The sequence below is a fragment of the Megalops cyprinoides genome, chromosome 18 (genome assembly GCF_013368585.1).
Source record: "Megalops cyprinoides isolate fMegCyp1 chromosome 18, fMegCyp1.pri, whole genome shotgun sequence".
Taxonomy (NCBI): Eukaryota; Metazoa; Chordata; class Actinopteri; order Elopiformes; family Megalopidae; genus Megalops; species Megalops cyprinoides.
In genome coordinates, this window is record NC_050600.1 from 25,935,926 (window position 1) to 25,949,393 (window position 13,468).

General features: G+C 44.5%; 1 protein-coding gene across 1 annotated transcript; it reads left to right on the top strand.

Moving 5' to 3' along the window:
* Nucleotides 1–3,050: 3,050 nt before the first annotated feature.
* On the top strand, nt 3,051–5,365 carry nanos1 (nanos homolog 1). Its single transcript, XM_036551472.1, has one exon. The coding sequence runs from the start codon at nt 3,408–3,410 to the stop codon at nt 4,077–4,079; it is 672 nt and encodes a 223-aa protein (XP_036407365.1). The 5' UTR covers nt 3,051–3,407; the 3' UTR covers nt 4,080–5,365.
* Nucleotides 5,366–13,468: the final 8,103 nt, after the last annotated feature.

A 13,468-nucleotide genomic window follows, 5' to 3' on the forward strand; every position in this document is an offset into this window, starting at 1 on the left:
ATCGGTCAGTACTGTGCGAGTTTTCACAGGTTTTGAGGTAACCATCGACTGGGGGGGGAAATCCTGTCAACGGTTTCACACATGATAAAATGAACTTCTGCAATCCACAATCTGCTAAGCAAGTCTCTCCTGGAAATGAAGCAACTGGTATTTGAATATTGTATTGACCTAATCATGTGGCTGTGGCTAACAGTTATCTGGCGAGAGAACACTCTGCTCTCCGGCTCAATCAATCCTGCGTTTTCTCGTCAGGGCACGCCCACAAATCTGTCTCTAGCACCCTCAGGGAGAGTGTGACAGAAGTGACAGTTTGAGTCCACACATTAAAGCACCTTGAGATTACGTACCCTCTCAGCCTTAAAGCGTTTCCACCATCTTTATTGACATGACAGACTCATTCTCTTTGCTTGGTTCAGCTCATTTTTATATTGACATGATAAAACATACATTTGTGTTGTCAAAACCTGTACATAGAAAGCAGTTGGACCAATAACAATAATGAATACATAATAAAAAAATTTCCGTTTATGCTGCCTTTTCCCCCCTTGGCACATCCTCCTCTCTCCCTCTCTCTCTCTCTCTCTCTCTCTGTCTCTCCCTCTCTCTCAATTCAATTTTACTGAAGTCACTTTATTGACAAGACAAGGATGCGCCTCTCACTCCCTCTCTTTCCCCTTCTCTCTCTATCTCCGTTCCTTTGGTCTGATATCCATGGCGGTAAGTGTGTATCGAAATGTCTCTAAAAAAAGAATCCCTGGCACGACTCCCGCTCTCGCTCTCGCTCTGACGGGCGAGCGGTAATTTAAAAAGCCATTATCGTGAGCGGTGCGAGGCCCGCGGCTTGTTGATGCGGAAAAACAAGCGATACTGACGCGATCAATGTGGCATTTCGGAAAATCGATAGATCACTATCCGCGTGCATCGATAATGCGCCACAGCAAAAGGGAGGGGCGAGGAATAACACCAGCATGTCCCTCTCTTCCCAGCAGCTGTCTACATTCCTCATCGAGAGTTGTCTCTTCCTGAATAGGCTTTTAAAATAATGTACGGGATTCCCGACAAACTGCATTGACTTGTTCACATTGGTTCAATCTAGGATCATTCCCAAGCTCTTGGGTCACATCTGTATTTTCCCTGCCAATGAATTCACCTCAAATAGTAAGTTTTTATATTGCCCACTTTTCAGTTTGCGTTCATCACAACTAAATTCAGAATGTTAAGTTTACTGGTATAGGTCAATATTTAAACCTCGGGAAAGTGAATCGCTAGACGTAGCCTGCTTTCAATAGTCCCTAGCGAGCTGATTTATTAATGATATTTGGAATACACAAGCAGCTCGTCCTGGGTTTATTTTGTGACAGAAAAAGGCCTGACACCTTGTTCTACATTCAGTTTTGTTTTGTGTGATAGCCTATTACTGTAAACAGATGTCCTCTGAATCCAAAGCAAAACAGTGATATTGAGATGGTTTCGTATTAGTCGAAACAAGCCCACACACTTCACTGTCACGGTGACACACTGACAGCAACATCAGTGCGCAGGAAAGCGAGGGACTTTCACAACAGGGGTAACCGTTATATCACAGCCAGCAGCTGAAATAACAGCGCTTTCGATGATGTAACTTGCTGTCCTGCGCTCTCTACTTAGCGCACACAGACACCCAGTGGAGGAACAGGGAAATTCCTCTTCCACGCCGTGTAAGTTCTTGTCCGTGAGAGGGAAGGAGTGACGAGAAAGACAGAGAGAGAGGAGGGGGGACTGCATCGCTGCTAATGTTCTATCGAGACAATAATGCCTAGCGTTGAGCCGAAGCGGACCGACTCGCCTTCCATCAAGCTGTTTTCAAAGTACAAATATAATGCACAAAACTGCGACTGAGTCCGCTGTGTCCAAGCTTCAATATCATATTATAAAAGAACACCCACGTAAATGTGCTCCAAAGCTTAGATATACACCACCTTAAACTTACACAGTGCACAGCAACAGAAAGAACGATTGTTGAGCTGCCTATGTCAAATTCAAGAAACTGGACACCTGTTGTACAATCATAGAATAGAAAAGTATAGCGGTAGCTACGATTATGTAACGTGGACGCGTTACGTGGGAGAGTATTAACATATATAAATACCACAGCTTCGTATGTACGTATTTTCAGAACGATATACCTACGATATCTGTAACCAACACGCTGTCACACAACAGTCAAACCCAAGGGAGAACATCAACAGCCAGGAAATGAACACACAATGCTGAACTGCGAAGGACTGTGCAGTGAAAGAATCGTTTGCATCTGCGCTACCTACTTTATAAAAGACTGTGCTGAGGATAATGTGTAAAAGCGCACAGCGGGCACACACACACACACACACACGCAATTAGACAGCTGATACTGGTGAAACATTTTCAGCCAACAAAGGCAACGGTGCCAAGCGACCATATCTGTTAAGTGTGTTCCGCGGACTCCAGTCTGTTCCAACACATGCGTGCGTTCAACGCTGGAAGCAAAACAGCTAATCTTGCTGCCAGCTACTTAATATGTTCTTCACCCGCAACAAACGCTGGGTCCCGCTATGCCACACGACCATGCAGCTCGCGAAATGTTCAGTTTCGAGCAACGACAGAGTAAAACAGAGGAAGGAATGTCAGATGGATCACGTTTTGCCTTGACTGTGTGAAACTGGATAGGAGCGCTAGGTATTTTCTACGGAGGTAGCTAGCACAGTGAACTGGCTGGCCCGTTCCCCGTGGGTCTTACTGGCGTCGGAAAGTCTGGATTGACTCGCTCTCTTGTAGTTGTACGCTGATCCGGGAAGCATCAAAACAAACAGAATGGGGACCCCGATTAATAAAAAACGCAAAACAATGATACAATGAGCAGTCCGTTGTACGCCATATCCAGCAGTAGTATAACCGACTAAATAAGTGCCTGTTTTACACTTCTAAGAATTAAGGTCATTTTTATGAAGGCCATTAAACTGCTGCGACAGAGAACTGGGATGTAATTTAATTCAAAGTATCAGAAGGTGACGTAATGACACTGACACCTTGCATTCAAAACAGGCATGTTCATTTTTCTTTTTTTGTCTGTGGAGCAGGCGTCCCGTCCGCGCTGCTAGGAGCTCCGCTCCGCGCTTTAAATAGAGCCCTCCCTTTCCAGAAAGAAATGTGCTTTCAACCTGATCATAAACTTGGTTTGAAAAGAGAGCCCCGCCCTCCCTCCAGTTCTTATTCTACGACAGCTTTAAAAACAGCAGCTTCACGGTCAGGCGATTAGAACAAGGAAACGCAGAGACAAACTATACCTTGTCTCTATTTTGATGCAGAAAGACAGTCATACTGAGTAAGAAATCTGGCGGAATCTACTGGTATTTCTTTGCAAAGAAAGACAGCGCTTTACTGCAGGAAACATGGATTTTCTAAATCACAATTATTTGAGCGCTCGCTCCCCTTACGACTACACCTTTAATTTTTGGAATGACTATTTGGGTCTCTCGACGTTGGTGACGAAGAATAAGAACAGCGTGCCGCAAAGTCCCAACTCAATCACGGAGTCTCTGAAAGCAACTCTGGGCTTGGACGACTCCCCGGCGTGCTCGTGCGCGGTCGGGGGCAGTGGCGAAGGTGGACACTTGGACTGCTGCTGCCCGTCCGTGAGTCCCCCGCCTACCTCCATCATTGACTTGAAGGAGCGCTTTTCCATCTTTAGCCCTTTCCAGAACCAAAGTGTTCCCCAGCAGGACAGGGAGTCCAGCTTTGGAGGAAGCTTCGCGGGGTTCGACCTTTTTGGCGTGGAGCGAAAGATGCGCAAGCCGACGGCACGGAATAAACAGGAGCCCAAGATCTGCGTCTTTTGTAGGAATAACGGAGCACCGGAGGAGGTGTACGGTTCCCATGTGCTGAAAACGCCGGACGGGAGGGTCGTTTGTCCCATTCTCAGGGCTTACACTTGCCCCCTATGCAGTGCCAACGGGGACAATGCCCATACAATAAAGTACTGCCCGCTTTCCAAAGATCAGCCCGCCCAACGGCCACTGAAGGGAGGGAGGGCGGTAGGGGGTAAGCGGCTCAAAATATTCTAAATAGACCGTTAAAAAGACGAAGAAACAAACTCAATCTAAGAATTGCACTGAACATTTTTCCAGACGACTGTTTCGAATGCGGCTTTCCCTGGTCCAAACGGCTACAGTATCAATTTTTATTGACACTAAAGCAGAAAAAAATACTTTTCTCCCAAAAATATTTTAATGACATCTTACCATATGAGTGAATCTACACAGTTGATTTATTTAACACGCCATAACGCACAGTTGTTGTAGTGTTCATAACATGCACCTTCATTCATTTTCATTTCCATGTTTTGTGAATAAACGGTGGTATTTTTAGTAGGAATATGGCTGTTTACTTACATACATATGTTTCCCTAGATGCGATTTTTAGAAGTGTAAGCTAAGCTTACGTTTCCTGTTGCTTGTCTGATGAACCAAAGTTTAGTTAGACTTTTAAACGAGAGAAAGAATGTTTCCTCTCTGCATTTACCCTGAAGCTGGACGTTAGCCCTGTTACTTCACAGTGTTGTGGGCGTTTTCGGTTAGCTATTCCCCTTCATAGTCGCCTCTCCAGTTCACAACGCGGATTCAACCGTGTTTTGAAGCGAAAGTCCATGACATTTAACATCCGTTAATATATCCACCCCAGCACGTAGGTAGTCTCTTGTGCATACGCGCTAGGAGTTAACTTCTGAATTAACAGCTGCATTGCCAATTACATTCAGCGTCATCACACAATCGCAGCGGTTTACATTGCTATGCCTTTTAAAATGTAGGACTGAAGACACCAATCAGAGGTACTCCTCATGTTTACATACCCGACAGCGGGTAAAAACACTGGATTTTGTGTCTTTTGGAGTATCGTGTCGTGTTGTGTTTTTTCGCCTCCACAGATAATTGCAATTCACAGGGTTTACAAGCCGTTCCCACCTAATATTTGAAACAAGATGGGGGAGAAGCGCGGAGCGCTTTACGGAACACAGTAAAAGTCCGGGAGCAAATGCAGTAAGACTTTTCTTGTGAAATGCTAGAAGTCCTATAGCACGAATGAATGTCATTAAAGAAGCTTTTTTTTGAACAATGTACTATCCCTTTTGCATTATTTACTAGAATGAATCCAAAAAAGATGCAAAAATGTTGTGAATGTAAAATAAAGTGAAACGTGACACTTGGAGAGACTGCACATTTCTGACAGTTATGTTTACCAAAGGAATACATTAACTTTAATGAAATAAGAAAAAAAGTAATAGATTTTCTGTATTGTATATAAAAGTGTGTATTGTTTATTCAGTATTTTAACATTATAATAACTGACTTAAGAGGGCACTACCTCAACAGAATTTTCAAATAATTACAAATTTGTACTTATATGTAAAATGTCGACATTTGCAGTTTATAAATATAGTGCTGCCATTTATAATGAGGGTTTTTAATGGTATTTTTTTGGATCTTTGTATGACATAATTGTATTTTTTTTTCTTTTGTTGCATTCTACATTTGGAAGTCAATTTCCGATAAGCTCTAAGCTTTGTTCGCCAAAAGGCGAGATTTGTAAATAGTAATATCCACACGTTCTTCAAAGTTGTGTCGTTTTTGATGTTTCACTGGTTTTGCAGAGTGTAAACGAGCGAGAGGGGGTGAGTGGTTTATGTTTTAAGGCAATAGACAATTTGCCAGTTTTAACTGAAGTTTTTAAAAGAGAAACGAGAAACACTGTCGAATTTTGTTATTTATATTTTGTCACTATTCTCTGTAATGCTGCCGTGCAGAATGCAAAACAGAATGAATTCGCAACAGAAATAAACAGCTTATCAAATATTTTAACTCAACCTGCTGTTGTTTCCTTCACTGAATCAACACATTGAAGTTAAAACACAGGCTGAGCACACACAGTAATCCTTTGTGCTGTGGACATACTAAGTGATGCTCTGAGCAGGCTCTACCAATGGCACAAGCTTGGCATCTGTGTTCCCACTCCTTGTAAATGCCTTGGCCCACGTTGCTGCTGCGTGCACACATGGGATCCGCCCACCCTGCGCTCTCTAAAGCCACGCGGTCATTCAGCAGGAAACCCCAACAAGGGAACAAACCCCCGAGTCTCCTCCCTCCCCTCGCCTTCTGAAAGCCGGCGGCTGTAGAATGTGCCAACAGACTGTGACGCCCCAGCGATGCCCATCAAATATCCCCTCTGAATACTTTCTGTGTGCCTGAAGCCTGTGCAAGGGCAGCCCTGCAGCTGCAGGCATGTGACTAACTTTTGACCCCTGAACAGGACAAGGAGCCAAAAAGAGGGCGTGGCAGGTTCAGCTTCAGGCCGCTCCCGTGTTATTTCTGGGTTCACTCGACCACACCTCACACCCTCCCCAGCAGAGAATCCAAATTAATAATGAACGAGTACTAAGTGAGGTCGCGGTGCGTGTTTAGAATGGCACAAAGAGCCTGGCTGATATTGATTCAGGCGCACCCAGAGTGGCTGGTGATCCCTCGTGCTTTCCCACCACATGCTGCCAGTGGGGCCGCACAGGGAATTCCCACAATCCCGCTCAGTTATTCACACCACACTAAATCTTGCATGATTTTATGATGGACTGCTGCTGTCTCTCATCACCAAATACCACACAGACAATGGTTGAAATGCTGTACTCACCCAATACACTAAGAAATTCGAGGAGGCGTTTTGTTCACGTCTGTGGTCTCCCGCAACAGCTTGGGTTGGGGCGAGGTGGCCAACGGCTGGCGTTCTGTAAGTCTTTCTCGTAATGGGCAACAGCTGGGAGTGCTTCTCAGCAGTTCCCACAGCTAAACACCATTAAAATGGAAACTCAACCCAATCCAATTTGTCTTGGCTCTAAATTATCACAGCATGATAAGTAATGTGATTTGATAGACCTATGCAACTGGATTTGTTTGTTTTTACACCGACTGGCTAACATTGAAGGGGATCACACAGAAAAGAGTGAATGCTGCAATATGTATCCTGTTAAGAACCATATCACCAATTAATGGCACAGACAAAAATATGTTTCTGTAGGTCATCTATGGTAATAGCTTTGCATGCTATAGTCTGCATGAAATATTGAAAGAAGCATTTAATATAACCTCTGCCATGCAAAACAATATGTGACATTAACTGGTGTTATTTGTAACAGGGTTGGCCATGCAGGAGAACAAAGAAGAGTATTTTAACCATCCTTACTCATGCTGTGTCACAGTTAAATAAAGAAAACCAATTAAACTGCATTTTGTACTTTTCATTGCCAAAGTGCACAACAATTAGAATATCGTGTGATACTTTATAGATTAAGTCCAATATTTCAATAAGAACATGGTGTTCTTTGTTATTCAGGCCTTATTGGCATACACCATGTCTATTGCTTTAGAGTTTGTGTGTAAAATCACATTAACTTTTATAAGGTAGACAAGAAAGTTGAACAAATAACCGAAAAACATATTCAATGTTACAGTGTGCTCATTACATATGTAGCTAATAAACGGAGCACTGCTTTTAAAACACTGAGGCTTTCTAACTAGGAGGTTTTAGATTTAGAAAGGCAGAAGACACAAGGAACTAAGCCAACAAGCTGCTTGTTATATCCATTTTTGTAGCTGGTTAAAACCTTCAAATGCTTTTAAGACAATTTATAAAACTCACTCCACAAATGCACAGTCAACACTTTATTTGTCCCAGAAGAGAGAATTTCAGAAATTTAAAGTGTCAGGGATACATGGTCATCAGAAATGCTAATTAAACTTGTTTCTGTTGAATCCATTTTGCTGTTTTTACATGAAGTTATTTTTGTGTCTTTTTAACGCAAGCATAAAAGACAGTTTTGAGAGCAAATTTCTCGCACTGCAATCAAAAATCAAGTTTGTCTTAAAAAGTTTTGATTTCGAATCAGTCCTCTGTTTGCGAGTCAGAAAGTTATGCTAGCAAGTTGAACTGGACGTAATGGGCGGGATCTGCACTGATGGATGAGAGAAAAGTTGCTATTGGTGGGTTGGACTTGGATCAACAGCATGGCTACACCCATAGATATAGAAATGTAGATACCTCATTGGCCGCTGCTGTATGTCACCGATATGCGTCTGCATGGTTGCCATACACAGCAGCAGCTAATGCGGTATCTACATTTCTATATCTATGGGTGTAGCCATGCTGTCGATCCAAGTCCAACCCACCAATAGAAACTTTTCTCTCATCCATCAGCGTAGATTCCACTCATTACGTCCAGTTCAACTTGCAAGCAAAACTTTTTGACTCGCAAGCAAACCTTTTTGACTCGTAAAACTTTTTGACCCTCAAGCAAAACTTTCTGACTCGCAAGGAAAGAGGACTGATTCGAAATCAAAACTTTTTGTGACGCAAAAAAGACAAACTTGATTTTTGATTGCAGTGCGAGAAATTTGCTCTGAAAACTGTCTTTTATGCTTGCATTAAAAAGACACAAAAATAACTTTTTTATTTTTACACATATACTCTTCAGACTCATCACCAGGACTGCTGAAACACAGTGAATACTGGGGGAAAGGGGATATTACAGCACTGTTTGGGGGATGAGAATATTCATTACAATAGCGAAGTCTATGACAGCCCTCACAAGATATTACGTAAGTCACAGTCATTTTGCTTGTGGTAAACCCCAATATCCCCTGTGGAACATGTGACATCATATGTATTTTTTGGTCTTTTTCTGTATTTGGACATTAGGCAAAGAGTCTAAAAGAAGTTAAAAGAACTTATAACGTCCTTCCTCCTAACACCCATGCCATCTCAGTATCATATTTATCGAATGTTCTCAGGAAGGCCCTAAAATTAATTGTGCACTTCAGATCAAAAAGCAATGCTCAGCATGGGTGTGCATTTCTGGATGTGGTGAGCAATTATTTTCCATTACCAGAGCAATAAACATATTAAAGCAAATTCCTCATTACTGGACACACAGAACACGGCAAAGCAAAAGCAATGGTTATTAACAGCCCAGAAACATAATAGAAGGAATTGTATTTCTTTATTTTGAAAAAGGATTAACCTTATACGAATGACTAATTGCAAAAATATTACAAAGGAATCTCTTTGACAAGGCATCTATGTGCGAATTCTGATTCCCATCCTTGTCTTTGTGGCTGAGGAACTGGCTGTCTGGCTGGACAGTGCAGTTCCAGTCTTTCCTGGCCTGCCGTTTTGCTCCCATGCCTCCCGTCAGACTAAGGGCCCAACCTGGGAGGCAGATTCAGCCAGTACTGATCTCAGGTCAATCAGTGCTAATCTCAGGTCAGTTACTGTAAATGAGTGTGATCTAAACTTGGTCAAAGAGTGCCAGTCAAGTCCTCAATCAGGGCCTAAATGGTGATGGGCTTCTTCTATTCTCCATACAAGATGGCGGCGGGCAGCAGTGCAGCGGCTTCTCCGGCTCCCGGTTATGGTGTAAAGTGTTAGGGACTTTTATTTTAACGTGCGTACGTGTGCAGACAGCACAACCAGTGCAACTAGGCCAAAAAGGTACAGTCCAACCAAACTTCTGTACATTAACAACAATTCACCCGCTTCACTTCCACTGAAGCTTAGAGCGGTGCTCAGCAGACTGCAGCTCCTGAGGACACAATGCCCTGCGGCAGTGGACTGATGTAGCAGACTACAGCGGCTCAGAGGCAAGAGGAAGCGGTGTGCACAGAACCAGAAGAGGGGATGCAGGCCGCCGTTTTAGCCAAGCTAAAAGCTAACGCGAACAGGCCAGCTATTCCATCTCCTTTTCTGGCCAACGTTCGCTCACTGGATAACAAAATGGATCTGATTCAACTGAGACTGAACATTCATTGGGAGATGAGGAACTATTGTGTTTAACCTGGCTAAATAGCATCATGCTGGACTCGACTTTTCAACTAGACGGGATGCTACTCTTCTGCGCAGATTGGAATCATCTGTCGGGGAAAACCCAAGGAGGTGGTCTATCAACAAAGGCTGGTGCACAAACTGTTGCCTGGTTAGCAACCATTGCTCTGAGGCAGTAGAATACTTAACAATAAAATGCTGGCCGCATTATCTGCCACGGGAGTTCACAGCAGTGTTCATTGTCACTGTTTACATCCCCTGAGTGTGAATGCTAATGGCCCGCTCAGGGAGCTTCACGATAACATCTGCTCACTTCAAAACACACACCCGGAGGCACTCTACGTGATTGCGGGTGACTTAAAACATGTCAACCTGACAGACATTTTACCAAAGTTTCCCCAGCACGTCACCACTGCCACCCGAGGAACGAACACACTTGATTGCATGTACACAAACAGACGGGGGACATACAGAGCCAACCCCCGCCCCCACCTCGGCCTCTCCGACCACATCTCCATCATGCTGGTCCCTGCCTACTGCCCTCTGTTGAAGTCCAGCAAACCAACAACAAAGACCATCACTGTGTGGCCCAGTGGCGCTGCTGAATGTACTGACTGGCAGATCTTCAGAGAGGCAGCAACAAGCGCTGGAGATGACCTAGAGGAGTATGTGTCATCCGTCATTGGCTACATCAGCGAGTATGTGGATGATGTTACCACCACCAGAACAATCACCATCCACCCCAACCAGAAACCCTGGCTGAATGCAGAGGTCCGCTCTCTGCTGAAAACCCGAGACTCCGCGCTCAGGTCTGGTGGCGCATCTGCACTCAGAGCAGCAAGGAAAAACCTCACTGCGGGCATAAAGAGGGCCAAAGCTACATATGCTCTCAAAATCCAGGGTCACTTCTCCATCAACGACTCCCGGAGCATGTGGAGGGGCATCAAGAGCATCACGGACTACACCAGATGAGACCTCTTCCTGATGCTCTTAACACCTTTTATGCTCGTTTTGAGGATTCCAACACCTCCCCTGGATCCAGGCTCACCCCCCCACCAGGTGAGCTGCCCCTTAGCGTGACCGCAGTAGATGTGAGGGGGTCCCTGCAGAGAGTCAACCCCAGCAAGGCTGCAGGCTCGGACAACATCCCAGGCCAGGTCCTCAGGGACTGCACACATCAGCTGGCAGACATCTTTAACACCTCACTTTCCCAGGCGATTGTCCCAACATGCCTTTAGACCGCTACTATTATCCCTGTCCCACAGAGCTCAACAGTGTCACGCCTGAATGACTTTCGCCAGGTAGCACTCACCCCAATAATCATGAAGTGCTTTGAACGGTTGGTCATGGCACACATGAAGGAGACCATTGACGCCACAGCAGACCCCCACCAGTACGCATACAGACAGAACCGCTCCACTGCAGATGCCATCTCATCTGTGGTTCACCTGGCCTTCACTCACTTGGAGAGTAAGAACTCCTATGTCAGACTGCTCTTCCTGGACTTCAGTTCCGCCTTTAACACCATCATCCCACGAACCCTGATAAACAAACTGACACTACTTGGACTGAGCTCATCCTTGTGCAACTGGGTACTGGACTTTTTCACAAATAGGCCCCAGTCCATCAGAATCCACAACATCTCATCCTCCCCCATCATCCTCAACACCGGTTCCCCTCAGGGATGCATCCTGAGCCCCCTACTGTACACATTGCTGACCTATGACTGCTCAACTAAGAATCCGAGCAATCATATTGTGAAGTTTGCAGACAACACGGCAGTGGTGGGACTCATCACTCACAGCGATGAGTCCGAGTACAGGCAGGAAGTGGAAAAACTGGAGGCCTGGTGCAAAGTAAACAACCTCTCCATCAATATAAAGAAAACAAAGGAGATGATTGTAGACTTTAGGAAGACTCGCACCACTCCCCCCACATCGGGGAGCAGCTGTTGAGACGGCCTCCTGCTTTAAATACCTGGGGGTGCACATCTCTGATAATCTCACCTGGAGCACCAACACAACCATCATAGTGAAGAAATCCCACCAACACCTCTACTTCTTGAGGAGGCTGAAGCACACTGGCCTTGGCACCTGAGTCCTCCTCTCTTCTACAGGTGTGTGGTGGAGAGCATCCTCACTTCCTGCATCACCGTGTGGTACGGTAACTGCTCTGCTGCAGACAGACAGGCACTGCAGTGGGTGGTAAAGACTGCACAGAGGATCATTGGCAGCAGCCTACCCACCATCAGTGACATTTACAGCAGCAGGTGCAGGAAAAAGGCCTCCTGCATCATGAGGGACTCTACCCACCCTGCTAACGGACTGTTTGACCCCCTCCCGTCAGGCAGGAGGCTATGCAGCATCAAGGCCAGAACCACCAGGCTGAGGAATAGCTTCTTCCCGGACGCCGTGAGACTGACAAATTCTGTATCTCACTGAACAATTACTGCTATTATTATTATTATTACAATTACCCCACATCAGGGCATTATTACTCCATACCAGGGCATTGCTGAACACATGCTGTTTCCCATTGAGCAATTTTGCTGCTATGACTACAACTGTCTATCTTTTAGATTTTTTAAAGTCTTATTCCTTTCCTCACAATCTGTCACTTTTACTCATTTCACTCTACTCATTTATTTACTTATTTTTATTTTTAATAGTGTGTTATTGTGTGCTTTTTCTTTGATTTTATTATTGCTTCTTGCTGATTTTATTATTATTATTGCTAGTACTTCATTTCATTCCCTGTCATGTACAACATATCCTGGAATGAGAATAAAACATACTTATCCTTATCCTTATCTTTAAAGTCCTCCTGGGACTGAGTCTGTGGATACAGTTGGCACTGGAAAACATCTGTTTAACCTTACCATATCAATGTCAATCAAGAGAGAGGGCGGAGTCACATGCAGGTGAGAGTAAAGGGGGGGGGGGGGGGGGCGGGTTATGTACCACATTGGACACCATGATGAAGGAAGTCACACCCTAACACAGCTTTGGTTTTTCACCTGCAGTATCAACATCTTAACACTACATTGGCACACATTGGTGTGAACATGTTTGGGTGTATACCCAAGTGTGTATAGATGTGTGTGATATACTTGCTGTTGTGAGACGGAAACATGTGGTCTCCTCTGATAAACACAAAAGGCAGGCAAAGCCAGGTAGCAACCATGTTAATATGCAATCTGCAGGATATCAATCAGATATTTAAAAAGGTGAAAAAGCAAATATGGCACCTAATATGGTAAATATGGCATCAAAGGTGAAAGATCTGCCAAGTGTAGTAGTGACATGTGTTCAATTGTTCTTCCAGGGTTCATTTTATGGAAAAAAGAAACACAGGGAAAGTGTTTGTGTGGACATACAAAACAGTCATGGATCTGCCTTATTAGGGCCACTAGCTTGACCTTCACTAGCATGTCCAGCTGAGCACTTGGCCTGGTGTTCCCCATTCAAGAGTATCAGTCAGGGTCATATGTTACATTATGACTGCAAGGTCAATCATACACTTAATCATCAAGTTCCAGAGAACAAAGTCTGGTGAGCTTGGACACAGCTATCTTGTATCCACCCCCTCTACA

Excerpts from the sequence above, each read along its gene's own strand:
- nanos1 (XM_036551472.1), top strand. The coding sequence starts at position 3,408 with ATGGATTTTCTAAATCACAATTATTTGAGCGCTCGCTCCCCTTACGAC.